General features: G+C 42.8%; 2 protein-coding genes across 17 annotated transcripts in view; one reads left to right on the top strand and one right to left on the bottom strand.

The window, feature by feature from the left end:
• mapta (microtubule-associated protein tau a) overlaps positions 1 to 8,985 on the top strand; it is a 37,536-nt gene extending 28,551 nt beyond the window's left edge. For 11 of the 12 annotated variants that reach the window (XM_061027898.1, XM_061027897.1, XM_061027891.1 and 8 more), the window contains 2 exons: positions 349 to 455; positions 4,309 to 8,985. In XM_061027898.1, coding sequence (XP_060883881.1) covers positions 349 to 455; positions 4,309 to 4,506 — 305 coding nt within the window. In that variant the 3' untranslated portion in view covers positions 4,507 to 8,985. Of the gene's footprint in view, positions 1 to 348; positions 456 to 1,888; positions 2,034 to 4,308 lie in introns of all 12 variants that reach the window. The other variant, XM_061027892.1, reaches the window with a different exon arrangement.
• A 1,284-nt stretch (positions 8,986 to 10,269) lies between these two features.
• Positions 10,270 to 27,545, bottom strand: part of kansl1a (KAT8 regulatory NSL complex subunit 1a) — a 38,552-nt gene continuing 21,276 nt past the window's right edge. For 3 of the 5 annotated variants that reach the window (XM_061028956.1, XM_061028954.1, XM_061028955.1), the window contains 13 exons: positions 22,724 to 22,865; positions 22,473 to 22,547; positions 20,321 to 20,430; positions 19,706 to 19,847; positions 17,043 to 17,208; positions 16,401 to 16,556; positions 15,348 to 15,557; positions 14,922 to 15,076; positions 13,681 to 13,805; positions 13,461 to 13,518; positions 12,513 to 12,625; positions 12,168 to 12,420; positions 10,270 to 12,045 (listed from right to left, as the gene is read on the bottom strand). In XM_061028956.1, coding sequence (XP_060884939.1) covers positions 11,824 to 12,045; positions 12,168 to 12,420; positions 12,513 to 12,625; positions 13,461 to 13,518; positions 13,681 to 13,805; positions 14,922 to 15,076; positions 15,348 to 15,557; positions 16,401 to 16,556; positions 17,043 to 17,208; positions 19,706 to 19,847; positions 20,321 to 20,430; positions 22,473 to 22,547; positions 22,724 to 22,865 — 1,927 coding nt within the window. In that variant the 3' untranslated portion in view covers positions 10,270 to 11,823. The remainder of the gene's footprint in view (positions 12,046 to 12,167; positions 12,421 to 12,512; positions 12,626 to 13,460; positions 13,519 to 13,680; positions 13,806 to 14,921; positions 15,077 to 15,347; positions 15,558 to 16,400; positions 16,557 to 17,042; positions 17,209 to 19,705; positions 19,848 to 20,320; positions 20,431 to 22,472; positions 22,548 to 22,723; positions 22,866 to 27,545) is intronic. The other 2 variants (XM_061028957.1, XM_061028958.1) reach the window with 2 other exon arrangements.

The raw sequence follows: 27,545 nt of genomic DNA, 5'->3' as shown, positions 1-27,545 counted from the left end.
TTTTTCATCAGTGACCCTGCACTGGCTAAGTAGTGCAATTTAAAAACTGAGTGTGTGTTTCTACACTTCAGAAGGTCTTACTTCCTGTTTACTTTATAGACAAAGACATTGGATTAAAACATGAGAAGAGCACATGAAATACAGCTTTGTTCCTGTTAAAAAAAACAGTGTTGAATAGGGACTCCTGACTCCTTTAGCTAGGCCAACCTGTCCTGTTTCACATGACTACAGGTTGTTACTCACTTTCACCAAATAGACCTTTACTCACAGAGCCTCTCAGCTGGTTTCATTTCAGTAATTGTTTGAAGGCCAAACACGCTGATAATGGTGTAATATTTCTGTGTTCAGGTGGTGGAAACATCGAGATCAAACATGAGAAGCTGGAGTTTAAAGTCCAGTCTAAGGTCGGCTCTCTTGACAACATCGGCCACGTTCCAGGAGGAGGAGGGAGAAAGGTAAAAATATCACAACCAAACTTTATGTTAAAAAACGCCTCACTGCTTCTTAATCCTGTCTGTCTTCATGTTGTCACCTTTTGACATTTCTGCTGCTAAAGCTTAATGCAACACAGCTCAAGTACTTGTTCTTCTGCTTTCTGAAGAGAACAGGTTTTCAGTCATTATGAAGACCTGCAGACTCACAGTACCTGAACTCAGCATGAGCAGCAGTTTATTCATAGAGCTGTTCTTCTCATTTTTTGCTCATGACGGTTTTAGTGGGTGAAACACTGTCAGCAACTCAGAAACTTAACACCTCCCTAACAGCAACACCCGGGTCATCTTAACATAAATGTCCTAAACAACTACAGGATTCCACTGATATCTTTAGAGGTGTAACAATCCCTCTGAAAGTTAAAATAAACATCTTGAGATTCAAATCTCCCTCATCTGATTCGTCTGACTGCAAAACTGTAAAAAGCCGTTTTGCAGTCAGACCTGTAGTGCTAAAAGGAGTTGCTCTTCATGCAATACTCATACAATTGCACAAACACTACTCTGTCATCTTGACTTTTGACTCCCTTTGTATTAACATTTAAGGATGCAATGGTGACCTAAAATTTTAAAAGTGTGAAAAAATTGGTCTCCTAAGAGATCCAAAACGCTCCATGCTGACCTTTCCCGAGAAGCATTTCCCTCCATGTGACACTTCACAGAGAATAGTCAAATAGCATGCAATGCAAAATGCAACCAGTTATTGGTAAGGAACTATGGGTATTTGAAAGCAACCCTGATGTGGGCTTATGTGCAATGTAGAAAGACTGAGGGCGAGAATAAGGGCTTTAATTTATTCGACCACCAACAACGTCATCTATGCTTTGATTTGGTTGCACTAATTATTATTCTAAACATTAATTGTATCTGTGACACTTTTTCATTAGCATTCATAAGTGCATTCAGAAAAAACAACAGCTGTTTTTTACAGATGGATAGTGGCTCAGAGTGATTCCCCGACTTCAGAGAGCATATTTGTGTTCACTCCTAAATGGAAGCTTTCTGGCAGCTGTATTTTCATGCACTGGATCATTTCAAAACAAAGAGCTGTCACACATGTTCCTTTACCCACAATACAGCACATAAATCACCATTAATGATATATCTGCTGAGATTTACACAAAAACAGAACCTTTTAGAGCTAATATTTCATTATTAGTATCGCTCAACCTTTCCTCTAGAGTAAAGCATTAGTGCTTCTCTCCCTCTATTGTTTCCTTTTTCTCCATCCAGTTATTTTTGTGTTTCTCATGATTGATTTATTTCTTCTGTTGTTTTGCCATTCCATTTTTTCCTCATATGTTGTGTTGCATTTTGATTTCTGTTGACGCCATCACGTGTATTTTTGTTGCATGCCTTGTCATTTCCCTTGTTGGGGGGCTCCTCTGTAGAAGGAGAAGGGGAAGGAAGCAGAGGGGAGTACCTCAGACAGCCCCTCCATCCCCTCCCCTGCTGTCACCCCCCCTCAGTCACCTCAGACTGTCCCTTCAGCACCCATCACACCCATCCTGACGAACCCCCTCATAAAGATTGAGGACTCCTGTAAGTACTCACGAGCCTGATAAGGGTGTTAAACAGCTGCACAGATGTTTAGTTTGTTACTGATAATGACAGTTTTCATCGATAAATGCAGAAGTTTTTCATGGGTTTCAACTCGTAGTCCAGAGAACAGGAATGGGGGAGCTACAGGGGGCTGGATTGTTTGTATAGGCGAGAACAATAGAGTGGTGCAGGGTATACGCAGGTATTCTTTATGCTGTCCTCCAGGATGTCTAGCAATGCCAACTGAGCCTATCAACTCTCTCTCATTATGTCCATATTATCCATTCAAAGAAATCAGTGATATGCTGTTAGAGAAAGAGAAATTAAAGCTTGTGGAGTGCTAGGTAAGGTTGAAAAGTTACCTAAATACAAATTGAGAAGTGACCAGTGGATGTGGGCGGCGCATCTGTAGACAAATTGGCCACTTTCAGTGGGCACGCATGGCTAGTGAAAAAATGTGCATTCTGTCTCACTGCCTGCCCTGGCGCAAAAAAAAGAAGCCGAGGATAGTCTACCTGAATTCACATGTCCAACAAAAAAGGCTGCACAGGTGTGACAGCAAACTGAGGCATTTTAGGCACAGGTGCCACAATGGAAACAGTAACACAACAACTCGTATTTTGCATTACAGCTCTGCTTGAACGTCCAGCACACATGCACACTAATAAACAAAAACACTAATAAACAAAAAAATAAAAAATAATAATAGAAAATAACAAAACAAACAAATAAATAATTACTGTCTTTTTTGTGGCAAATTCTTTTTAAAGTAACTAATTGCTTTAATGAAAACAGACATTTCCGATGCGTCCGACACATCATGAATGCACCATCACACTCTAGCGTTGCTATGGAAACAGCAACATGGCTACGGTTAGCTGTTAGCTGAAGTTTGCCGGAGGGACACAACGCATAAAAACACGTAATAGAAGTTGCTTACCCTTCAGATAACGACGCTAACTTGAAGCTCATCCATCCAGACAGTCCTTTTCTTCACCGTCCTTCTTATATTCCTCCATGTTTGACCGCCTAACGTCCTCTCCTCCGCGGTTAGCCAACTCCGGTTAGCAATTAGCATCGTCATAGCTGCTGTTAGCCGTTTGTCGTCCACTCACCCTCGTTTCTTATCGATAACAAAAGTAACGCGGTTTAAAACGAGCTAATAATTAAACTTTTAATTAAATAATTAATAATAATTAAACACCGAATACTGAATATACTTGAGACGTTTAATAACTTCTAGACTACAAACAATCAAACCTAATCAAACCGGACAAGCAGACACCGTCAACGGTCACGCTCACTGGCGTCACTTGAACGTCATTACGTAAATCAAAAATAATTTCCTTTATATTTTATTTTTTAATATAAAATAGATGTTATGTATCTGTTAGATAAATATTACCGTTTTTTTTTTTTTTTTAATCTAAAAATATTTTCACCACGAAGTTAAAAGCCTTTTTTTGTTATCCAGAATGTAAAATAAATTAAATTTAACATTTTGACTACACTGTTTGTTCTCATGAATCATTGAATAAATTATATGTTGATCAAGCGAAGATTAAAATAAATCCATTTTGATCGTCTGTAATTGTTTAACGATTCCCAGTTATTGAGTCTTGTTTATAATCTGAGCATGCTAGACTGAATATTGGCGGTGTTCAGGTTAATTAGGGGCTCTTTGGATCTTATTATCATTTTACATCATCTTCCCTAATTTTATTTAAGCATATTTATATATATATAATTTATATTTTTTAAATATTATTTTGTTTATTTGTGGTGATTACTTAGTCAGCTGCACGCTGCTTGGAGGAATGAGGTAGCCAACGTTCGCAAATGAAAATGTTTGTTTTTTAATAATTCTAAATTAAGTTTCAAACATTTGAAAGAATTGGCCAAACTTTTAAAGATTTATTGTAGTAACTTGATATTAGCCACCCTTAAAAATGGCCTTTCCATCTCTTTGGGGAAGAACATGCAATAATGTTTGACATAATGTGCAAATCATCACATTAGGTCAAACATTTGCTGGTTGAAGCTCCTCACGTGTTCGGATTTTGTGCACATTGTCAAAAGAAGCAGCTACAAAATATCACTCTGGGCTCTATGAAACTGTGACATTGTGAAATTTAATCTGAGCTTTAGAAGCAGTTGTTTCATTATCAGTCAGGGTTTATGTTAAGCATTAAATCGGCCAGCAGAGGGCGCCCTGCATCTTTTTAGACATTTACTCCACCCAGCATGTGGGAATGACTTTTTCTGTGATTTCCAGATTGAGAGCCACAAACTGAGCTTCCGTGAGACAGCCAAGGCCCGCACTGACCACGGCGCTGAGATCGTCTCTTTGGAAGACTCCCCCCACCAGCTCAGCAACGTATCCTCCTCCGGCAGCATCAACATGGCCGACTCCCCGCAGCTCTCCACGCTGGCCGACCAGGTGTCCGCCTCCCTGGCCAAACAAGGCTTGTGAATGCACCTCCTCTTCCTCTTCCTCCTCCTCCCCTCCTCCAACCTCTCCCTCCACCTCCACCTCCTACTCCACCACACGTCCACGTTAGAGGAGTTGTGATGCCTTCCTCATTATGTTCACAGGACTTTTTTAGCTACCCATCACTGTTTATCCTTCACTAACTGTTCTTAAAAGAAAAAAAAACGGATTAACATTTAGGCCAACATGTATTGAATTTCTCTCTGTGGTCTTTATTTGCTCTTCTACCTTTTGTAAGTTTCCCTTTAAGAGTCAAAGCACCCCAGCAGAGCCAAGTTCTCCCTGTGAATCTGACTAATTCTCTTCATGCATATCCTGGTGGATCATCCAAACACCCGGTTTCCTGTCAACATCGACTGTGAACCCTTTAGGAAGTTTTAAATGTCCCCTTCGATGGGTGTCCACTTCTGTTTAGTTTTCTTTATTTTTAAAGCTAGAACTTGTCAAACGGAGGGAAAGCGGACTGTTAGGTGCCAGTTTGTGCAAACGCTGAAGAAGGAACAGTGACAGGGTACAGTGAGGGGAAGACTGTTTCAAGAAAAGTAGCAATTTGTTTTTTGTTTTTTTCGTAAAGGCAGGAAAAAAAAAATGCTTACAGACCTCGCTGCTGTCTTTGCTTTGTGTAGTCCCGACATGTGCGGCACCTCTGTAGGTGACCCGGGTGCAACCTGGATTTAAAAAAAAAAAAAAAAAAAATACAGAACGGCTAGAGTAGAAACTTTGGTTTGTGTTGGGCACAGTTTTATAATCGTACTCTGTGGATATATGACATGTATTTGATATGAAGAAACATTTGTATTGTGCCTGCTACTGTCAGTGTTATTTTGATTTGATTTTTTGTTACTGCTCTATTTGTAAATGCGCTTCAGCTTTGACGTATGAGGAAGACAACTAACCTTTCAAGTTTAACTTTTATGGCCAAATTATGACAAGGAAGCTCATCACTGATTACAGTGTTTAACCTGCACATTAAACGTAGCCAGAATAACGTTTAAGGCAATTCTTAAACAACTATTCTTAAAGCGAGACTACGTAACTTCTGCGAAATATAGGCCTCTTAGATGATGCTATATGCTAAGCTAACTAAGCCAACTCCACATGGTTCACTGATTAGTCGGGTATTTTCCGGCAAAAAGTGTTTCTCCTTTTAGAGGTTAACCAATGAGTGCTGGAGGGAGTAACCATTAGCCAATCAGTGCCAGGGGCGGGACGAATGCGGTTGTCATGCTAGGTGTGTTGCTGCATTCGTGTGCTCCTCTGGATGGTTCAAGTTTTTGAGTTTTTCGAGTTGTTGTTCCGACTTGAGCAGGCGTTCATGTGCATTTTCCAACCCGGAAACTCGTTCTTCCGATGTGTCGGACGCCACATGAATGCAGGGTGCCTGATTGGGTTAAATCTCTGACACAACTAAAACAAACGTACTTCAGAGGTCTTAAACCGTTTCAAACCTTTTAAAGAAAAGCTGATCAAATATTCCTCAGATTTAATGACGGCCATGATGATTGCACACGAGCCAAAAAAGCGCCACAGTCGAGACCGAAACAGTTCTTCTTCTTCTGTGGTTACGCTCCATTTAAAGCGACTTTGTGGTGCTTGAAACACTTTTTAACACATCGAGGTTGATCTAAATTTCTCTGATTGTGTAACGCATCTTACTCAGCCATCTATCAGGACGAAAACATACCTCAAAGGCATGAACAACTTTTCACACTGAGCGTAACCTTGTTGTTTAACTGTGTGTCAGAACAGAGAAGGAGGAATAATGACAGCTGCCACTGATATGATCTTTTTCTTTTTAAAGCTAGCATGTCTTCTCGGAGGCTTAGTTTGTTTTTATTTGCTCCACTCCCGTAAAACAGAGGCTAAATGTTAGCATGGATATGCATCAGTGTTTACTTCAACCCACGACAGTTTCAGGTGGATTCATTGCTCTCATGTGATTGGCTCAGTGAAGTCAAACTGAAGATAGAAACAAACAGACAAGTTGACAGTTCTGTCTGATTTCAGGCAAAAGCTACAACTTAGCGTTTAGCCAAGTGTAAAGAAGTCCCAGAAATGTTTGATTTACCTAACATCATGCTAGCTAGCAGACACTAACAGTTGCTAGTAATGCAGCAGATGAAGTGAGGCTGCAGCAGAGAAACTTCTGAGTGTATATAACTACACAAAGGCTGCATTACACTTATTCTAGAATTAATCCTAAAGACAAAGAGTGTGTGTTTACTTCACTCAAACATAGTTACATAGTCTCACTTTAAAAAAGAAAAAGTAGTATTTTAAAATTCATTGACCAGAAAGAGAACGACTGTCTGGAGAAAGAGAGGGACGGATGAAGGATGGATGAAGGTTGTTGATGGATGGATGGGTTGATAAGGCCAAGTTGAGATGAGGGATTTTGGCACGCGACAAGATGAAGAAGAGAAACTGTACAGCGATGAGCTCATCATCAGTTAGACAAATGACACCTGTACCCACGTCAGCTGCTAGATTTCATCTTCTGGTCTCAGAAAAACAGCAACATGAACAAATGGGCAAAAGTATGTGGACACCTGAAGTCGCATCGATGAAACCAGTTCACCCTTAACCATGCTGCTCGACTTCTTCAACACCAAACTGGGATTCTGTGCGCTCAGGCAAATTAAAAACAAGAAACACACAAAACTTAAACAGAGGTTCCTAAACCTTTTCCTGCTCATTTCTACGGAAGCCTGAAGCGGACATGCATCCAAACATTTCGCTCTCTTTGTCTTCCTGTGATAACGAGTCATTTCCGGTTGTTTTCCTGAGATCTCGACTTCTTCATCTTTATCGTCAGAGTTACAAAAGCACAAAAAATCATAGAAACACGTTTCACCAGAATATTGTTTTGTTTTCAAGATCGCCACAAAACGATCCAGTTATCACGAGAGAAACAAGCTTCAAATCGACTGAAATGACTCGTTATCATATACAAGTGGAGTGAACAAAATACAGGGATGCATGTCAGCTTAGTGACTCTCCTGGGTTCATCTTTTAATTTAGTTATTTTCAGAAGCCAGGGAAGATTTAAAAAAAAAAAATTGCCATGAAGAAGTGAGGAAAACGTTTAAATTTGAGCAGGTCTGAGATATGTTGTTGTTTTAATGCTGTCCTTTCCTGTGTCCTGTCTTCTGTGATCAGAAAATCACAATTTTCAATACTTAAATAAGTTAAAAACTCGAACCAATGAACCACAATTTGTCTTGATTTGTTTAAGATTGAGAAGAAAAATCGCTTTTAAAAACACCCGTACACACAGCTGGAAAATTAGGGGGAAAAAAAAGAAGGGATTCCACCTTAAAGACGGAAAAAAAGATGACCCTGCTCCCCCTAGTGGTGGCTTTTATAATGAGTGCTGAATGCTGGTTTCCTTAATTGGAACAAAAGGGCCTAGCATACAACAGAACAGAAGTGCTCAAAAGTTAAGTAGCAAGAAAAGCTAATTAAAAAAACTTGTGTATAATTGTCAATTCATAGTTTAGAGAACAGTTTTCAAAACTCAGGATTCTTACCTTGCTCCCCCTAGTGGTGGCTTTTATAATGAGTGCTGATGGCTGATTTCCTTAATTGGAATAAAAAGTGGCTATCGTGAAAAAATCGAAGTGTTCAAATGTTCAGTAAGTTTGCCGAGTCGTCCGCATACTTTTGTCCATTTAATGTGTTTTTATTGAAACGCCACAGATCAGAGGAGAGTTTGAGGGAGTTCCTGCAGACTTTATCGCAAAGAATCTTGTGTTTGATCAACGATATGAATGCAACCAGCTGCAGATTCAAGAAGAAGTTTTCAATAAGTTACAAAAATAAAAGCATTAAGGGGCTCTAACATGTCCTCATGTTGATAAATATTCATCACTAATACTCCCATGAATATAAAGTGGAAGACCTTCTTGCATGCACCTCATGTAAGAGCCAGCTTGTCTGCTTGTTGCCTCCCTTTCTTTTTGTATATCCTGTTAGTGTATGCTCTCTGGATCCTGAGGGATATACCAAATCTGCTCCCGGCTGTGAGTCAAAATAAAATCTTTATGAATCACAAATACTTTAAGTTAACGATCAGACAGGATTTAAGTGCGTGCTTGCAACATTATCTGCATGCTTCCTTATTCTTTTCAGACAGAGCAGTCGTCTCAGTGTGCAGGATGGAGGTGTGTGTGTGTGTGTGTGTGTGTGTGTGTGTGTGTGTGTGTGTTAGGGTCTGGGAGTCGATCCCACTGCAGAAGAGGCGATGAAGGTGTGCGGTAACGTTTGTGTCCGGGGAAGTCTCTGCAGTAACAAAACTCATCACTTTTTTTTTTTGTTCTTTTGTTTTTGTTTGGGTTCTTTCTGACGCTGTACAGTTGTGGAAATGTGATTGTTCTCGTTATTGTGCATTTTATCAATAACTGGTTTATGATGATACTTGTTGCTGTATATGTGTATTTGAAAATAAATGCTATGAAGTCACCGTTGTGTTTCTCGTGATTAGACTTCCAAAACAAGCTGACATTACTCCATCTTTACACGCAAACATTATGCAAAATCCTCTTCCCCATGTTCCTCTAACTCTAACATGTGTCTCTAGTCCGTCTACAAACCCCCCAATGATGAGAAAAGTCCATCCTCTCTGTCTTTCGCCTGCTCCACTTTTCAGAAAATGTGTGCTCAAACAGGCCGTTTGGAGATTTTCCCTTCATGACATCACAAAGGGCAGTAGCCCCTCCCCCAGGTGGGTGATACTCCCACAGCTAGGTGTTTGTTCTGCCCTCTGAGTCTGCCTTCTCACCGTAAACAATAGGACATGGAGCGAGAAAGACCGAGTACACCCAAGCCCTTCTAGAGAGGGGGCATGGTCAGACACAGCTCATTTACATATTTAAAGGTACAGACACAGAAACAGCCTGTTCTGAGCAGGGCTGAAATAGAGGGGTTTATAGACATGATCAAATACAGGATCAGAGTGGATTTAGAACAAGAAACTTCACACACATGATTTGAGGAGTTCTGAGAATTATTTAAACTTTTAAAAAAGGAGGATAAATGGTAAATGGACTTGAGCTTGTATATTTCTTCTCTGGTCTTCTGACTCTCTTTCACACCTACACATTCACACACTGATGGTAGAGGCTGATATGTAAAGTGACCATCAGAAGTAACTCATCCCATTCACACACAGCAGACAAAGCAATTCATGGTGACTTGTATAAAGACACATCAGACATGTAGATACAGGAGCTGGGGATCGAACCCCCGACCTTCCGGTTGAGACGATCAACTCTACCAACTGAACCACAGCCGCCCCTGTAATATGCAATATATATTTCAGGCAGTGAGCAGTGACCCCCCCAGCTGTTTCCCACATTAAAAATCACTTTATGACAAACAGTCAATCATGCTGATGGTCTCGTTTGACCTTGTAGGACATAAAAACTCATCAAGATTAATTTGAGTGTTTAATGACCAGTTAAAAACACTTTGAAGACATCAAAGACGACTCTGACAGGCGGGGATTCAATGTTTCTCTTAACTATTTGCCCAACAATGAATTATGTTTGGCCCTCATCAAACTCACACACTACTATGTGCACTCAATTGTTTCTTTCCCAGGATGCACAGCGATATGGAGGAGTGTGTAGAGTGTGAATGTGCTGCTCATGTGAGCGTGCCCTCCTGGCTGTGACCCGGTGGATGACTGGATGAGTGATTGGAGACAGTTTGGACACTGAAGGACTCGAGGCCAGACCAGCTCCGCCAAGTTAAACATAAATGTTTTAATGGTACTATTTACAAAAAAGAAAAAACAATTCTGCTTTTTGATTAGGTTAACTGCTGCAACAATCGAACAGGTACATTGACATCTTAACTACAAAAGAAAAAAAACAGTGATTGAATGGCTGTGGCATAAAAAGGAGGTGTAAAATGAAAACAACCATAGATTTTTTTTGCATAGCAATTAGTTACTTAAGAAGAGGGGAGAGGGAGGTGGCAGGGTGGGGGGGCGGAGAGTGTGGTTATGATGTTTGAGTGTGTGTATGAGGAGGAGGAGGAGGAGGAGGAGGGGGCAAAAAGAAAATCCATGTTGATCAATCTGAGAGTGAAACTAACAAACAGCAGAACATATTCCCTTACGTTGAAAACCTGAGCTCGGGGTGGATTCTAGCTGAGAGCTGCTACATTTGTGATGTTTGCACGAGAACAGTTTGTCAAGCCGAACCAGAAGAAGAGGAGTAGAGGGCGAGAGGGCGATTTTGTTTTATTATTCCACATGTTGACTCCTTTAAATACAGCAGAGACTGTACGCTAAGAGGGGGGGGGGGGGGGGGGGGGGAGAAGGTTGTGTTATAATCTGTTAACCTGCGAAGGGGAACTCCATCCGTGTGCTGTTGTGATAATAAGACTAGCATTAGCATGTTTTCCCAGCATGCATCAGCGCTTTCTTTGAAGGGCAAGTGCTCAAAATGTTGCCCCCGGTCCTCTCTGTGCCGTCACCCTCTTTAAAACAGAACCGAGGGTAAAGAGAGTTCACCGGGGGGTGGGGGGCTGGACACTCTCAGAAAGAGACTGTAAAGGAATGATTTCACTATTTAAAAAGAAAAAAGAAAAACAAACAAACACACAAATTATGTGTTACGCTGGAACAGACAGAAGAGACACAAATAAAACATGTCAGGAATGAAAAACAAACAAAGAAAAGCAAAACCAACAAAACCAGACTTGGCAGTTTGGAGAAGTGCTCTGGTGATTTCAGGCGACCTCTAGAGGGAGAAGAAGGAACCACATCTCAAATGTACCTGTTTATTTGGATGAGGAGGAGGAGGAGGAGGAGGAGAAGGAGGAGGAGGAGAGGGGGGGTATTTTTTCTTGTTTTGTTATTTGTCACTCCACTAAAAATGTACATGGGAATTACAAGCAAACTAGTCAATAGAAAAACACCCTTTGGCCATATTTTGAGGAGTCCGCTACATAGTGCGCTACAAGTGTACACGCGACATATGAAACACCACTAAGCCCCCATGTACATTGTTTAGCCTACTACAGAAAACATTTTTTGTAACGTGTTGTTTTATACTTTTTTTTTTTTTTACATTTATCCTTTTTTTTCCTGTGACAAAAACAAGTGTAGGGAAAGGCTTCTATCTCCATAATGTTCACTAAAAACTGTGAAAGTATTAGACTGATGTTTGAATATCAAACAACAGGAACCCATTTAATATCTTATTCTGCTTTTGAGGTTCTGCTTGTTAATGCCAGAGAGGAGCTGTGGAGGGGGGGGGGCGGGGGGCGGGGCCTCAGCCTGTCAGTCATTCATCGGTGGGTGGAGGCCTTGTGTTTGGGGGCGAGGCCGCCGCCGATGTCTTCATCACCACAAGGCGGCTCCATGTCGTCCGAGTCCAGCCGCCCGTAGGCCGTCACTCGGCAACCTGAGATGCTGCGCATTCTGGGCCTCATGTGGTCGCTCTCCGGCTCCGGCTCCGGCTCTGGGTCCTCTGGCAGGGGGAAGCTGCGGCGCTCCCACGGTGCTACCGTCTGCAGAACACAAGACGACACAGCGCGTTAAATAAGGTTTTATTTTATAATGGGACCAGTTAAAAGTCTACAGTCCTTGTCCCAGTACACAAGCAGCGGGGAGATTTCTTATTTCTACGTACCCGCTCCTCAAAGGTGAAGTCGGGCGTGGAGCAGCGAGTGTCCTCACTGGACAGCAGCCGGTGGGAGTCTCGGGAGCAGGGCGTGTGGGGGTTGGAGGTGGTGTCCGGGCTGGGCGGGCTCATGGGTGACGGCACGTAGCTGTAATCGTGCAGCATGGGGCAGTGACCCGGGTCAGGGGACGCAGGCTGAGGCGTCGGAGGGTTTGTCCCGCACAGCAGCGGCGTTGTCCGCCCGTCCACCGACTTATATGACCTGAGAGACGACACACAGTCCAGAGTGAACACCTACGATCAGAGACGAGTGTGTTACAGTCTGAGTGAGACCCGAGGGGGGGCCGGACTCACCTGCTGCCCCTCCTCTTAGCGGGAGCCAGAGCCATCCAAGTCCAGCGGGAACGCTCCTGGTCCTCGTAGGGCTGATGGTGCTGAGTGAAGGCTGCGTCTGTCAGGTCCTCCACCTACAAACAAACAAACAAAACACCATCAGGAAACCCGCTTCACACCACAACAGATGTTTATATTATAGAATTATGTTAGTTCTGGATCCAGTCTTTGTCACATGAAGGTCAAAGGGGGGTTCTCAAAACAAGATGGTACAAATGTAGAAGACTGAACTATGAATAACTGTCAGATATCTGCAACTTATCCTATTAATGAAACCTGGACCTGTATCGCATTTGACCACCAGGTGTCACTGTTAATTCACTGCCAGTGTATGTGTGTTAATATCTCTCATTATAACTAAACAGTGAATGATTACACTTCTGTTATGAAGCACATCTCTGACTGACTGATGTGCAAACATGGATCAGACCAGGTTTGTCACAAATATAGAAGCCCTGGGCGTGCAATGTTGGGCATCTTTGTGTTTTTAGATACAAAATATTGTAGGCAAACTCCTGCACACTGTCTGAATTTACATAGACTGTAAATATTAATGGGCGGAGCCTGAGTGATGTCACCCATTTGTTCCTGCAGGGGGCTCCAGAGGCTCATCAGCAGCAGCCACCATGTTGGAAATGCTGTCTCAGTCTAACTTTCAGTCAACCTAACGACAGGCTGAGAGCTGGAGCTGAGGCGGGTTTTAAACCTCCTGACAAACCGTTACACCACGCCCGCCTGTCAATCAGGTCAGCTACACGCCTAACTGTGGATAACATGTAGCGTTCTTTAAAATCAAAACGGATAGCTTATAAATAAATCCACCCCCTCGTACAGTGTGTGCCTTTGATGACAGTAACTAATCAGACTAATATCATGAACTCATTAGAAAAAGTGAAGGTGAAAACTGACCTCTCGTTCATTTTCCTCTTCAGTGATTGGCTGAGAGAAAATGTCCACTGATCGCCAACTGTACACACAGAAATAAAAAAGTGAGAACAGGGAAATAGCTTCATCATAAACACAGACGGAGAGTTAGAGCGGCGTGTGTCAGAGCCGACAGGCCGCGGGGGGAAAAACACGATGATGGTGAGGCGTGGCGTCCTGAGCCTGAGCCGACCCGTGTGTTTACCTCGGGGTGAGGATCTCTTTGTACTGCAGCTTCTCCACTCGGGTGGTGGCGGCCACAGACATGGGGATCACGATGTTGTTGATGTCGAAGGAGCTTTCACCTCGCCTCCTCTTGATTGGCTGCTGCTGGAGGACAGGGACGAGTGATGGAGTCAACGTGGAGGATTCATTAAACAATACAACGGAAACTCGAGAGAGCACAATTTATTTTCAACATAATAATAAATGTAAATATGTGTAAACGATATTACAATGATTATACTCTGTTTTCTACTCAACGGAATCAGATGTTTGCTCAGTTTTTTTTTTTAGTAACAACGCAGAAATCTGAAGTTATTTTATGACTTTTAAGGTCGGACTTTGTGGTGAAATGTTAAACACTGATATCTGTCTTTGTTTAACTCTCAACATTTCCTCACACAGATTCAACACTAACTGTTAAACTGCACAACTTTATGTTTCCTCACACTTCCTGTCTCTGCAGCTGCAGAAAAACAAAGTAAACCACGACGTCAACAAAGTTTCAGTTTGAGTTTCAGTTAGTAAACGTCCTCACTATCACGGCCCTGCGTGTTAACAAGTCCTCACATCGTTCTTCTTCAGACGTCAGGTTTCATATTCTACTTTCGAGGCTGTAACGATCATAGTCAGGCATGTCTAAACGTTTTAACAGAACAAAGGAACTAAAATAAAACATGTCAAAGAGCTTAGATGTAAAGTTTGAGATTAAACTGACAGGTCAGGTTTGGATCAGCGACTCTAAACCGTCGTTCTGACTCACTGACATGTTGTCCCAGTGAGGGTCGTCACAGAACTACAATTTAAAACTTGGATATGGAACTAGAAAAAAATCAAAAGATATGGATACCTGTTCTGATTTTAAGGTCAGAAAAATAAGTCAGTTTCCTCTTAACGAGAAATATCTTTTTTTTAAATCACGCTAAATGAGCAACCTGTTAAAGTTGCTCTCCGTCTGCAGGAGACAGAAACGAACCCTCTGCATCCTGAAGGACTGAAGAAATGTCCCCGTTAGCCAACCTGTGAATACACAGCTTCTACCTTTTGCTTGCTTTTAGATCTGTTGTTTTTATTTGTTATTTTGATACTTTACCGTTAGTTTTGATGAGGTAACGTTTTTAAAAATCAAAGTATCCATTACTTTGACAACCCCAATCTCCATGAGACCTTCAAGCCAATATAAAAAAACAGAGAAAGCAGCTTTGGTTTCCAGCATGTCCTTACAGGTGTGTTGGGGACGCTCTGGCTGCCGGGGCCCAGCGGCGTGGAGTTCTCTGAAGACGTGGACAGCTGACGCGTGAGGGGGCTGTGGAGGGACGAGTGCATGTTGGCCAGAGAGGGGCAGGGGCTGCTCGACTCCAGGAACAGTTTAGGGGAGGCTGGAGGACAGTAGACATATTTAGCTCCTACATCACACTGCAAGGACTTTCAGATGGTTGCTGTACCCAGTTTACTCCTCTCTTTGTTTCAATCTTTACACAAAAAGTCCTTCTGCTGCAAATCAGCATCCGCTACAAACACTATGAATCTTGCATTGGATGGCTGTTTTCAGTTTGTCCATGTATACTCTACCTGTCTCTATCAAACAAATCATAAATAAACAAATGAATGAATGTTTGAAACCAGAGCTCGGCTCATGAAAACACTCACTGTCAGTCCGGTCCAGAGAGTGCTCTCTTAATCTCTTGCGGCTGTAGTTCTTGTCGTAGGGCCCCAGCGGGGTGGAGAGGCCCTGCAGCCGCTCCGTCTTACACACGGCCTGGCCCTCGAGGCGGGCCGCGCTCAGAGCGGCGCTGCTGCTACCCACGCTGCTGTCTACTGTCCTCTGCTTGTCAGCACGGTTCTTATAGTGGCCCAGTCCTGAAAGGCAACAAGAACCATTATTACAACTATTATACCGAGGAGTCGCACAAGTTTTCACCATAAACATCTCATGTTTTTTATTTTACGGACTGCATTTTGATAGAGGTGCAAGCTCCGACATTCATGAGATTATGAAGTTAAGAATAAAGTCTGCAGCTTCTACTGAGGCTGAGAGACAACAGACAGCCTCACAGCAGCATCTGCCCCCTGCTGTTGAGAAATAAACGCTTACTGGAACAAACTGTTATGTGAAATTAAAACAGCTGGAATTTAATAAAGAGCCAAGAAATAAAGTGACAAGAAGAGGAGGGGAGAAGAGAATCTACGATTATTTTATCATCATTATTATCAACATTAATAACAAACACTCAACTGTGATGACTTTTTATTTCCCTGTCATGAGTGATGTAATGAGTGCAGTGTTTCCAATAGAAAGAAGCTGTACCAGGGCGAGGGAGTGTTATTTATTTATTGATTTGAATTCTGCTTTATTCTCCAACTTTATCTCAGTTTGTGAACAAGCCACTCAATCTGATCATCTTACTTCCCTATGTACAACAAATGTGATATTCTCAGGTAGCTTGCAGTGTAGTTACAGGCAGTGAACATACACGCATAGTCCTGCAGGGGGCGCGCGTTTCTGGTGGCAATGAGCCCAGGAGGAGGGGCTCAGTTTGAATGTTGTGTTTACAAAGCTGCAGCAAAACATTTCTACTGAATCCACCTTAAAACACTCAAGTGTCCATACCAAAGTCTGACATTAAGGGACTGGAATATAAAATGTTGACGGGCTTAAAGGCGGCTCAAAAAGCCTCCCCGAGTAGACGCATTTGTACTTACTGACTGCCATGAGTGAGTTGGTGAACTTGTGCTTCTCTTTGGACGAGGACAGCTTGTGTTTGAGCGAGAGCTTCTTCAGTGGTTTGCTCCTCTCCAGCGACTTCGTCTGCCACTGACTCTTCATCACCTGCTGCAGACGGAGGCCGGTACAAACGTCTGAGGGGGAGAAAACAAAGAGGAGATTACTACAACAACAACAACAACAACACAAAATAAGAGAGAGCAGAGTCGAGCCAGATACTTCAGATTCACCATCTGTAGCTCAACATTAGCAATTCACAATCACATGCAGCATTTATAAGAAGCCAAGGGCAATCTACTACAAGAGCTAATGCCAAATGTGTTGCTGTAAATACTACTCAAGTCTCAATTATTCATTTCCTTTCTAATCACAAAAATAAAGAAAAATAAGAGGCTTAAATCAGTGAGGAGAAAGCAGAGTTCTAGAGAGTCATTCCCGGGTCACATGACGCACACTACTGATAGACTAGATTGTGTAAATGGTTGAAAATGTTTTCTAAGAACTTCCTGGGGAGACGTATCTCCCCTGCCACTCCTTGTTTGTCTTCCTCGTCTTCCTCTCTGGATGTAAAGAAGGAAACGGCTGGCGTAAACCGAGCGAGGCGCTGGCTGAACACTGACCGTCGGGGAAGGAGAGGATGGGGTGGACGCCAAGATCCAGTCTTGACAGGCGCTCCAGGGTGGGCAGCTCGTACTGGGGGTCCTCTCTGGGGGTGGGCCAGCCACCGCACATCACACAGCTGGGGTTGACCCTGCAGTTACACTGGATACAGCTGCTCCTCTGGGCCTGAAAGAGCATGAGGGGGAAACCGTATATCAAGCTGTGATCACTCAAAACTCAACCTTTATGTTGTTGACACGAGTATGGAGCTCATGCTGCATTACTCAGAGCAGGACAAAGTGTTTCTGATATATTCTAAGAGGAACGGAGCACCTCAGGAGTTCAGTGAGTCAGCTCCATGTAAAGGCTCTAACGTCATGACTGAGGTAACAGCAGTTAACACAACACAGACAGAAAGATACTTCCTGAATGTCACAGGGACGATGTTTCACCCCAAAGGACTTTCTTCACTGATCTACTACAGCTGTTAGTGTGTCATTGTTATGAATGTGTCCATCTTGCATGTGAAACTGTTTGGAAGCTTTTATACGCGTCGTCTTGTCGACCGTCCTATTAGAAATGTTTTAAAATATATTTTTGTCAGTACCTGCTCTAGTGCTGAGGATTCAATTTAGGATTTAGGACCAGGATTCAATTTAGCTGTTATGCTAATAGTAGCATATTTACTTGTGATGCTTTACCCTTAGACCATGTGTCCACCCAGCGTTTTTATTCTATTGTTTTTAATAAGCAGAGAGCGTTTGCAGCAGTAGGTGGACGTCTGGACAAAAAGCACAGCGCCCAGCGTCGGTTTTCTTGATCGCTTCGTGTTTTTAGGGCGGCTGCTGCGAGCGCATTGTTTTGAAAATCTTTCAACATTTCAGAAGGGGCCATATTTTTTATATCTTGTACCCACAATGTCTTTGCTCCGTGTATGATCGGGTAAAATGATCTCAAATATAAAACATACAGTTAAAGGTAATGGAGCCGTGTCGGTCATACAGCGTCTGTTGTCAACAGACTGTTGTCATGGAGACAGGATGGACGTGCAGCGCTCTTCCTTACAGCGCATAAACACTTCATGCAAGTGCTCCAACGCGTACAGCCAGCGCTTTTCTGTCTGGAATAAAACACTAGGTGGACATGGGGGCCTAGTGTGTAATGTCCTCATCTAATACATTTTAAAAATAATTACAATTTAAGCCGTCCTCTTTGGAGGACTTTAGCCTCTGTACGAGGGGTTCGCGCACTAACCACTAGGCTACCGGCGTCAGTGATTTTTGGATATCATAATTTCAAACTGTTTATGAGCTTGCAGAGGATTATGTAAATTGTGGGCGTTCTTATTTGGAGAAATAAACGACAAAGCATCACATGAGGGCAGCACTACACATAAACCAATCTGAGCGACGCTGCTGCTGCACATGGTCGATACTTTCAGATTATGATGGTCATGCCGTCTGACTGACACTGCTCAGTTACAGATCAAAATGTTCTGTTGACAGACACCGGCTCGGACACGTTTCTACACATATTACTGAGATGAAAGCATGAACACCAAAACAGCGACACCACAGCGAGCCAGTCCTGAAACTCTAAATGCTAAAGATTAAGGCTAACGTTAACTGTTGTTTACAGTTCTCTCGGTCTATTAAACATTTGACTCTTGTCTCACAGAAGCCTTAGCTGTTAATGTGTGTGTGTGTCTATTTTTTTTCCACTAAAACTTGTGAGTAGTCACGAGGGTGATTTCTTATCTTTGTAGTTTGCCCCAGTTTTTCATAATGAAGTTACAGATCTCTTATTTATTCATCTGCTAAGTTACACAACGAGAGAATAATCAGTGACAGCAGCAGCTTTAAAGCACACCGTTTCTTTCAAAATAAAAGCATGCAGCAGTATTTAAAGAGCCCATATCATGCCCTTTTTGGGGTTCCTATATTTAATCTATGTACCTACTAAAGTATGTTCACAATAGATAAAGTTATAAAAAGTGTCTGTTTTCACGTCCTGCCGCTCCATGCACCGGCTCTCTTCTGACTCTCTCTCTAAGGCTCTGAAGTGCCCACGTTCAGAGATCAGAGTTCAAGTCTGATCTGATTGGTCGGACCTGCCGTAATTGGTCAGTTGCTCAGCACGGTTCTCGGAAATGTCCCGCCCCTTTTACCATATTGGGAATGCAGCCACTGGCTCCGTCCGAGGGGAGCAAAAACATTAGCACCTTAGCACTACTGTGCTACCGCAGGCTACGGCATATCGTGGGCGTGCTACAGAAGTTAACGGGCATGCAACATGAGCTGCAGGGCTTGCCACAACGAGCCAATGGGCTTAGATCAGTGATCTCACACTGACAATGACGTCGGACTGACAAATTTTTATCGAGGGGGGCTAGAACAGAGCGTTACATGCAGCTAATGCTACAGCTAACAGGAGGAAGTAGGAGAAGCCGCGTTTCTGCGGACTTTGAATTTTTGCACATAGTTCAAGCAGCAGCTATAAAACAAACGATTCCTTTCAGAATAAAAGCACACTTGTTCTTTCGCTCTGCAACTTCACATTTAACATCTTCCGAGCAATTCAACACGATTCTAAGCATTGAATCGTTCATACCAACTTAACCACTGTGATGATTTTTCTTTCCCACAGTTTGTGATCATGTGGCGGCCGGGCTCTTGAGACTCACCTTGCCGTTGAGGTTGGGTACAGTGTTGGGCTGCATGAGCCGCCGTCGTCGACAGCTGACGAGCGGTCGTGTGCGTGCGGACACACACGTGCTGTCGTAGGCCGACGGCTGCTGGTGCTTCGTGTCTGCACTCTCTGCCATCCTGTCACAAGGACAACCAACAGAGAGAATTAAGGTCACAGACTTCACACCTTCAAATTCAATACCAACACAACGGGACTCAGGCAGCAGAATCAGTAACATGATTTATTCATTTTTTAAATCTTCATAAAGTGATCACAACGAGTTAAATGATGCTCATAAAGGTCGATAAAGTTGATCTTATCTTGTCTTATGTGACCAGCAGCCCTTAACAACATGTTTAGATTAGCATGAAAGTGAACATAGGGGGGGCATTAAATCTTGGTTTTGTGAAGGCAGATTCTTAAAAACGACTCGAGCGATTATAAAAATAGAAACATTCTCTTCAATTAAGCGACTAATCATTGCTGCTGCAAACAACGTCAGCTTCTCACATTTATAATCGATCATGTTCAAGAACTGCCCTGTTGGGGGTTTTCTCAGAAAGCAGCGTCCTTTCTGGGAAACAAAATGAGGTAATCATCATCATCATACCTGCTGAGGACGCCGTTAACAGGCTGTGTGTTTTGACCTTTCCAGGAGCCGGACTCGGTGTTGGTGATGTGGGCGGCGCCTGGGTGCTCCAGCCGTTCTGAAGCAACATCCTGCACAGACAGACGAGACAAAGCCGGTGAGAAAGCACGTCACAGAAACACAGACGACTGACAGCACTCGACACAAGATGGGATATTTAAAGAAAGGCCATAATAGACTAAACTGAATCATCCCGCTCCTCTGGACCTTAAATTATTCAGACATGGTTTGTGAGGAGTGCTGGGCTCCCCCCAAAAACTAAAACCTATTCTGCACTGTCACAAAAATGTCTGACTCAGAGCGTCTTCACAAGCTTACAGACATAACATAGAAACCAAATGTCCTTCATCTGACCCTCACCCCCGGAGGTGTCATTAATTCAACACTTGACAGGTTTGGTTTTGAGTCGTGTGTTACGAAATCTCCACTTAAAGGTCACAGAAAATCCTCTTCTCCATGTTTATCTAACACTAATATTTGTCTCTAGTCCGTCTACAAACCCCCCAATGATGAGAAAAGTCCATCCTCTCCATCTTCTGCCTGCTCCACTTTTCAGAAAATGTGTGCTCAAACAGGCCGTTTGGAGATTTTCCCTTCATGACATCACAAAGGGCAGTAGCCCCTCCCCCAGGTGGGTGACACTCCCACAGCTAGGTGTTTGTTCTGCCCTCTGAGTCTGCCTTCTCACCGTAAACAATAGGACATGGAGCAAGAAAGCACCGAGTACACCCGAGCCCTTCCAGAGAGGGGGCGTGGTCAGACACAGATCATTTACATATTTAAAGGTACAGACACAGAAACAGCCTGTTCTGAGCAGGGCTGAAATAGAGGGGTTTATAGACATGATCAAATACAGGATCAGAGTGGATTTAGAACAAGAAACACATGTTTTGAGGAGCTCTGAGACTTATCTAAACTGAAGAGGAGGAGGAGAATGTGTGACCTTTAAGGCAGTGGATTATATTTATTTAAACACCAAAAGCATATCTTTGTTGAAACACTAAACTCCCCCTATGTTTCACAGAGTATGAATCATTTAAAAACAGCTGCCCTAACGTAAACTACTTTGTTCAGACGGCATGAAAAACAGATCAGATCTTAGGACGGACCCGTGCAGCATCTTTTCAAGTGATCAAATTTGTGTGTCCAGGCTGCACTAACCTTCAGCATATGCATGTGTTCAAATGGACACAAAACGACCCACACTGCTAACATCAGTCAGAACAGATACATCAACTTCATAATGAAGGATTCAGTGTCATCAGTGCAACATTTGACATATTATCATCTTTGTTGTAGCACGTCATTGATGATTGATGATCACATCTGGATTATTTGGTTTATTTTCTTTTACAAAATCAAACTGGATTAGAAAAAAAACAAAACATGTTTGGGCCATGGATCAGAACAAATCCTTCAGAGTAGAGGCGTCTCCGGCAGTTGTTCTGGTTTAACAAACATGTATTAAAACGACTCCAGCTCATCCGGACTGACAGGCTCGTCCTGTGATAAATCATTTGACAATTATTTGGAGACGAACGTTGAAGGAGTTTATTACACGCAGCTCGTCTGTCTAAATCATTTTAGAGCTCAGAGACGTACAAAGAAATCATTTCCTGTGGACATTTATCGTCTATCTAACAGATGCTGTGAAGAGAACAAACCAGCTGAAAATGTTTTTTATTGATTATCGGGTAGCTGTGAATAAACCTGTTAATACACAGCTCACGTCGACCTTCTAATCTAACATCAAACACACACAGAGGGCTGAAAGAAGGCTGCTTCAATCTGATGTTTACTCTGAACTTCATACACTGAACTTCTAACAATCATTACCTACTTAAACACTTTGCTAATCTGACCAGGCTGACGTGATTTTGCATGATACTGGTATATCGGTATATTGGTCGAACCATTGTATAAGACACAGCCAACTATTAAGATTATTTTTGCTTTAATAATCTCGAATATGATCTCGGTGAGAGCAAAAGATGCCGAACACACAGTTTGACATTTTGGATTTTAGAGCCATTTAGAAAAAACGTCAAACTGCTGAGAGGCTGCGGATGTGATCAAGACATAGCTGTAAGGGAACACTGCTTCCTCTGCTTACCTGAGGCTCCGTCTTCACCTCTGTCCCACCTGCAGACACCACACCGGGGGAAACACCTCCCAACTCTACTGAGCCCTGCAGAACCAAGAGCTGAGTGTTAACCCTCCACCCCCAATAATCTATGTAACGATTATTTGTGCTGATCTGATCAGACGTATCTGTGTGGCTGGGGAAGTATTTACTGTAATGAAACCCACAAACAGACACATCTCTCAAAAACAACAACAACAACATCAGAGAGAACGACTTACCTTGCTGGCTCGGATCTGTCTGTAGATGTCGGTCTGCTGTCGGATGCGGTACTCCAGGTCTGAGATGTGAGCCTGGAGCCAGTTCCAGTGACTGATGATGGCCGCTCTCTCCACCGTGTAGCGACTCTCTGCACGCTTCCATCTGAGGGTCAAAAAAAAAAAAAGGTAAACATGCTTGTTTTAAAAAGGTGAACTGATGAGATTCTGTTTCATCTGAGGGCGATAAAACAAATCACCAACACGCAGCTGAAGTCCTGAGTGGATGATAGGTTTGAAGAGTCACAAGCAATTTGACCCCATGGAGGAAAAGTGAATACACATGTAGTGATTTATGTGTTCTAGACGGAGCTGAGAGAAGCAAACAGCTAACTCTTATCAATAAATGCATCATTGGTCTTAGTTATTTTAAAATATAAGTTGTTGTATTAAGCCTGATGCTGTTTAAAATAACACCTTTAAAGACACCTCCTTTTGTTTGTCCGTCTGGATCAACATTATTAATCAATTTTGATGATTTAAAGGAAACTGCACATAAGAAAATGACCAGCTGCACCCTTACTGAGTCGATTTAAATCAAATTAAATTCCCCATTTAGGAAAATGATCAGTACTAAGTAGCACACAGACAAGTACTGTCCTGCCTGGTCTGTCCTTTTACAACATGATCCATTAAAATCCAAACACTCTAACAGATCATTACATCACAATATGCTGTGAGCCTTAAAGCATTTCCCCCGTCAGACTGCAGAGGTCAGTGAATCAGCATTAAACAAATCTCACTGTAACCGAGGACACCCTGGGAGAGAATTCTTATCAAAAACAGGATCAGGCGTGTGTCCATACTGAGGAGGACGTATATGAACAGGGGAGTTTCATTCGACTGATTTATTTCATGGCACAGAATGAATACCAGCCGAGAGCAGAGTACTCCATTTTACCAGTATGACACACAGAATGGGCATTTCAAAGGCAGACATGAGAGGAAAATGTCTGCTCCTGCACCGTTCAGCAGCGACCACAGAGGGCGCTGTTTCATCAAAATACAGTCAGCAGCAGCAGTGACCACGGTTAAACAATGAAAAAAAAAAAATGACTCAGATGGCAGACAAAGATAGACCTTGCACTCCTCTGCTCGTTCTCCTCCCCACACCCGACTCTGTTTTCAATTTTCAGAGCTCCACCAGGATGGAAGGAAGTGGAGAAATGCTGCTGCTGGGAGTGGGAGATGAGACGGAGAGGGGAAGGAAAGGGGGAGGAAGAGAAGAGGGACAACAAGGACCGGGAAGCTCTGGCAGGCTGGAGAGGAACAGACGGGCTTTAAAAGCAATCTACAGGCCACGGGGTGTTTGAGGGGGTGGGGCTGGGTCAGGGAACAGTGCGGCAGACACTGGGATAACCAATAATCCAAGCAGGCATGTTGTCTTATTGTGGAGCTGAGCGGAAGGAGAGTTACTGTGGCTTTGATGCAGACATCAGCCCTCCAATCCTTGCAATCAAAGACGCCTTGACTCATTCCTTCAGCTCAGCCACAACATTAAGAAATCTCTGCAATACAGAATCAAGGGCACTGCTGCAAAGACATCTGCAGTGCTACCTGTTAATAACGTCTCCTATTGCTATTCCACAGACTCGATCCTTCTTTCCACACAAACAAACACGCTCTCTTCTTACATGTTAAAACACTGCAACACCTCTGAGCACGCCCATGCCTGATGCATCAGACCAATTCACAGGCAACTTATTTGCATCCTTGAATCCCTGTGGAGACTCATCTGAGAACAACACCGGCAGGGCAAAGTGTGTCGCACCGTCGTCTGCACAAATTACTCCGAGCACACCCATGATTAACCTAAAAAAAGGTGGGTGGTCAACAGATACACTGCAGGGAGGAGACGCCAGGTGTGACGTCCCTCAGGGTGAACCGGATAATGATCTCGAGGAGATGCATACTCTCTGCCACAGAGAGGAATGTATGTTCATTGTAGAGAGCGTCAAAACACTGAAAGGGGAGTAGCAGTTTCCTGATCACAAAGGAGAGAAAAAGCTGCTGAGAAAGATCACAGAGAGAGGAGGAGTGTGGGAGAATAAGACCGACTGTGTCTACCTGGATGTGTAGAAAAAGGATTTCAATGTTAGTAAGAATCTGAATGATCCTTTATATCTAAATTATGAATGAAGATGCATCTCTGTGCCGCTCTCAGGGAGATGCACTGATCGTGGGTAATAAACTCAAATATTTCTGCAAGCCACTCGTTATTAATCAGAATTTCAACTCACTAAAACATAAACACAGAGTCTTGTGCTTTAATATGTTGAAGTTCTCCTCTCAGTCTTTGACTTTAGTATTTACAGCATTTGGACTCCAAAGACATTAGTGCATGAGTACGAGTCGAGTCACAAGTCCTGAAAATCTGGGCTAGTCGGACTCAAGGCCGAGTTTTTGATTCATCGATTACAGTAGTTATTGGAACTAAAAAAATGTTTCAGGCTCTACATTACATGGACAGTAATAATCTGAATATGGACCAATGAGACTGATTAAGTTGAATATTCAGTTTCAGTCAAGTTACCTCTAAATTTTGACTCCATGACCTGCATGATGCTACTGTTCACCTTTGTGAGTGTTTCATTAGTATTTCTGTCCATTCTAAGATAATATGAAAAAGTCAATGGACAGCAGCCACTCGTGGTGTTGTTGCAGACGTCTGTTAATCGGACATAGCCCTCCCCCGTCATTCAACAACCTTCTTGAATATGAAAACATTTCGATGCTTTCTTCCATCAATGACTTCATTCTGCCTTTTCCCCTTAAAACCTTTAACATGACAACCGTTCCCCCCCCCCCCCCCCCCCCCGAGAGAGTATCTTCTTCACACCAGCCATATTGATTTCTCAAACACACTCGGGGCATTCGTCGTCAAGCAGTCGGCAGCTGCCGTATGTGCCGCAAAATGTTATCATGCGATTTCGGTCTTAACATGTCTACAATAATGCCACTACGATCGGAATACTCCATGTCACACGTTAATGAGGGGGGGGTTATGTTGCCTACATGCAGTGTCAGAAATTAACACCCTAAAGTGCATAATGCTGGTTGATTATCTGTTAGGCGAGAATTTCAGATCGCTATCGGCCACATGGCGGTTAAATGTTCAAACAGTAATTGCCATCAATAAAAATGTGCAGTTTTATTCTGCTGCTTCTATCTTCAGCTCCTCTGCTGTCTGCATGTCGGAGCATCTCAGAGGTGAGCTGCTGGTAAAAATATATATTTTTTTATATCTACCTGCCATCTTGGCCCGTGAGTCCAAATTAATTTCGATCCCGTCTACATGGCTTAGTCAGACTATTAACAACAGAATATTGCTGCCCATGCAAACATGGCTGAGCATCCTAAATGTCTTGTTTTGTCAGCTTCCCAAAGAAAATCTAGTTCTCTCAAACTAATGAGTGAAATCTAACTGATTCATTGTTGTCAGATCTCCAGTCCCTGGGTTATGGACTTCACATGCCAGGAGGAAACAAACCTCTGGGTTCTCCAGTGAACATTTTGGTGTCAGGGATCCAGGAAGTGCTATAAATGTAGCTTGTCAAAATATAAACACACAGAAGTCCAATGACCTTAATCGTCACAGTGACGATGGAGGATGAGGAGGAGGGGTGAGATGCGGTATTGAGAACCCCCCCCACTCCCGACGCTAGGAGCTCCATCCTCCCCCCTCTCTCTAACCAGGACACATTTTTCTCCCCCCCTTCTGCCACATTCACAAAGCACCAGCGGCAATCACTACCGCTGTGGTTTTCTGGCCGTCAGCACATTCTCCATTGTGGAGCTTCTCTGGATGCAGCACATACGTTGCATGAAGACCCCTGTACCATACGAGCCCCCCAAAACCAACACCGCCACTCAAAAACGTGGCCGAGTACTCCCCCCACCCATAAACCAACAGAGCTCTGGACTGAGAACCAGTTCACCCTGTCTACACCCGACGTATCCTTCCACTGGAAATTTACGGTGAACTGAGACGACATGTGAATCTCTGAAAGCCAAAAAATCAATAAAGATCAAAATTATGGTTTGTGATGAACTTCATAATCACATTCTTTGAATCCTTGATTTTTCTACTCCGCTTAAATCCATTGTGTGTTTGTGAATAATAGAGTGGGGGGGGTTGTTCTTCCTTTCCAGACAGACACACAATTCTTAATTTAAGAATGATTTTCTCCCTGCTAGGGCTAGGAAATATATCGAGTTTTTAAGATATATGGATATATTTTCAAACAAGATATAGGATAAGACAATATCGTTAATATCGATGTAGTTTAAGTTGCATTAAAATAACGTTATCGAGGTGGCAGGTCACCTTTTTCTCATCTCACTGACGATGACTGACTGTCTGTCCCTCTTAACCCTGCTCCTCCTCTCTCTCTCTTTTATTGTATTTAAGGAACATTTTTATTTTAGAATATTACTTTTTAAATTCACAAACAGGTAGTTTATTTTTCATGTGTTTTCACTGTTAAAAAAATACATACTGATATATATCGAGTATCACCATTCAGCTAATCAATATCATGATATGAGTTTTGGTCCATATCGCCCAGCCCTACTCTCTGCTTGGTCAATGTGTTTAATAAGAAGTGTAATTATCCTGTGATATGCATTTTGCTCTGCCATGTTTACTCATCACTTCACCTTACAGCACCACGATTGTGACGATATCAGATTTTTTAAACTTCGATGTGATACTAGTAAAAATCCAACGTTATCGACACAAATCCCAGGCACCCAATATTTGCTACTTGTTTTTAATTACCAAAAA

This window comes from Labrus mixtus, chromosome 21 (genome assembly GCF_963584025.1).
Source record: "Labrus mixtus chromosome 21, fLabMix1.1, whole genome shotgun sequence".
Classification (NCBI taxonomy): Eukaryota; Metazoa; Chordata; class Actinopteri; order Labriformes; family Labridae; genus Labrus; species Labrus mixtus.
This window is presented reverse-complemented; position numbering and strand designations above follow the sequence as displayed.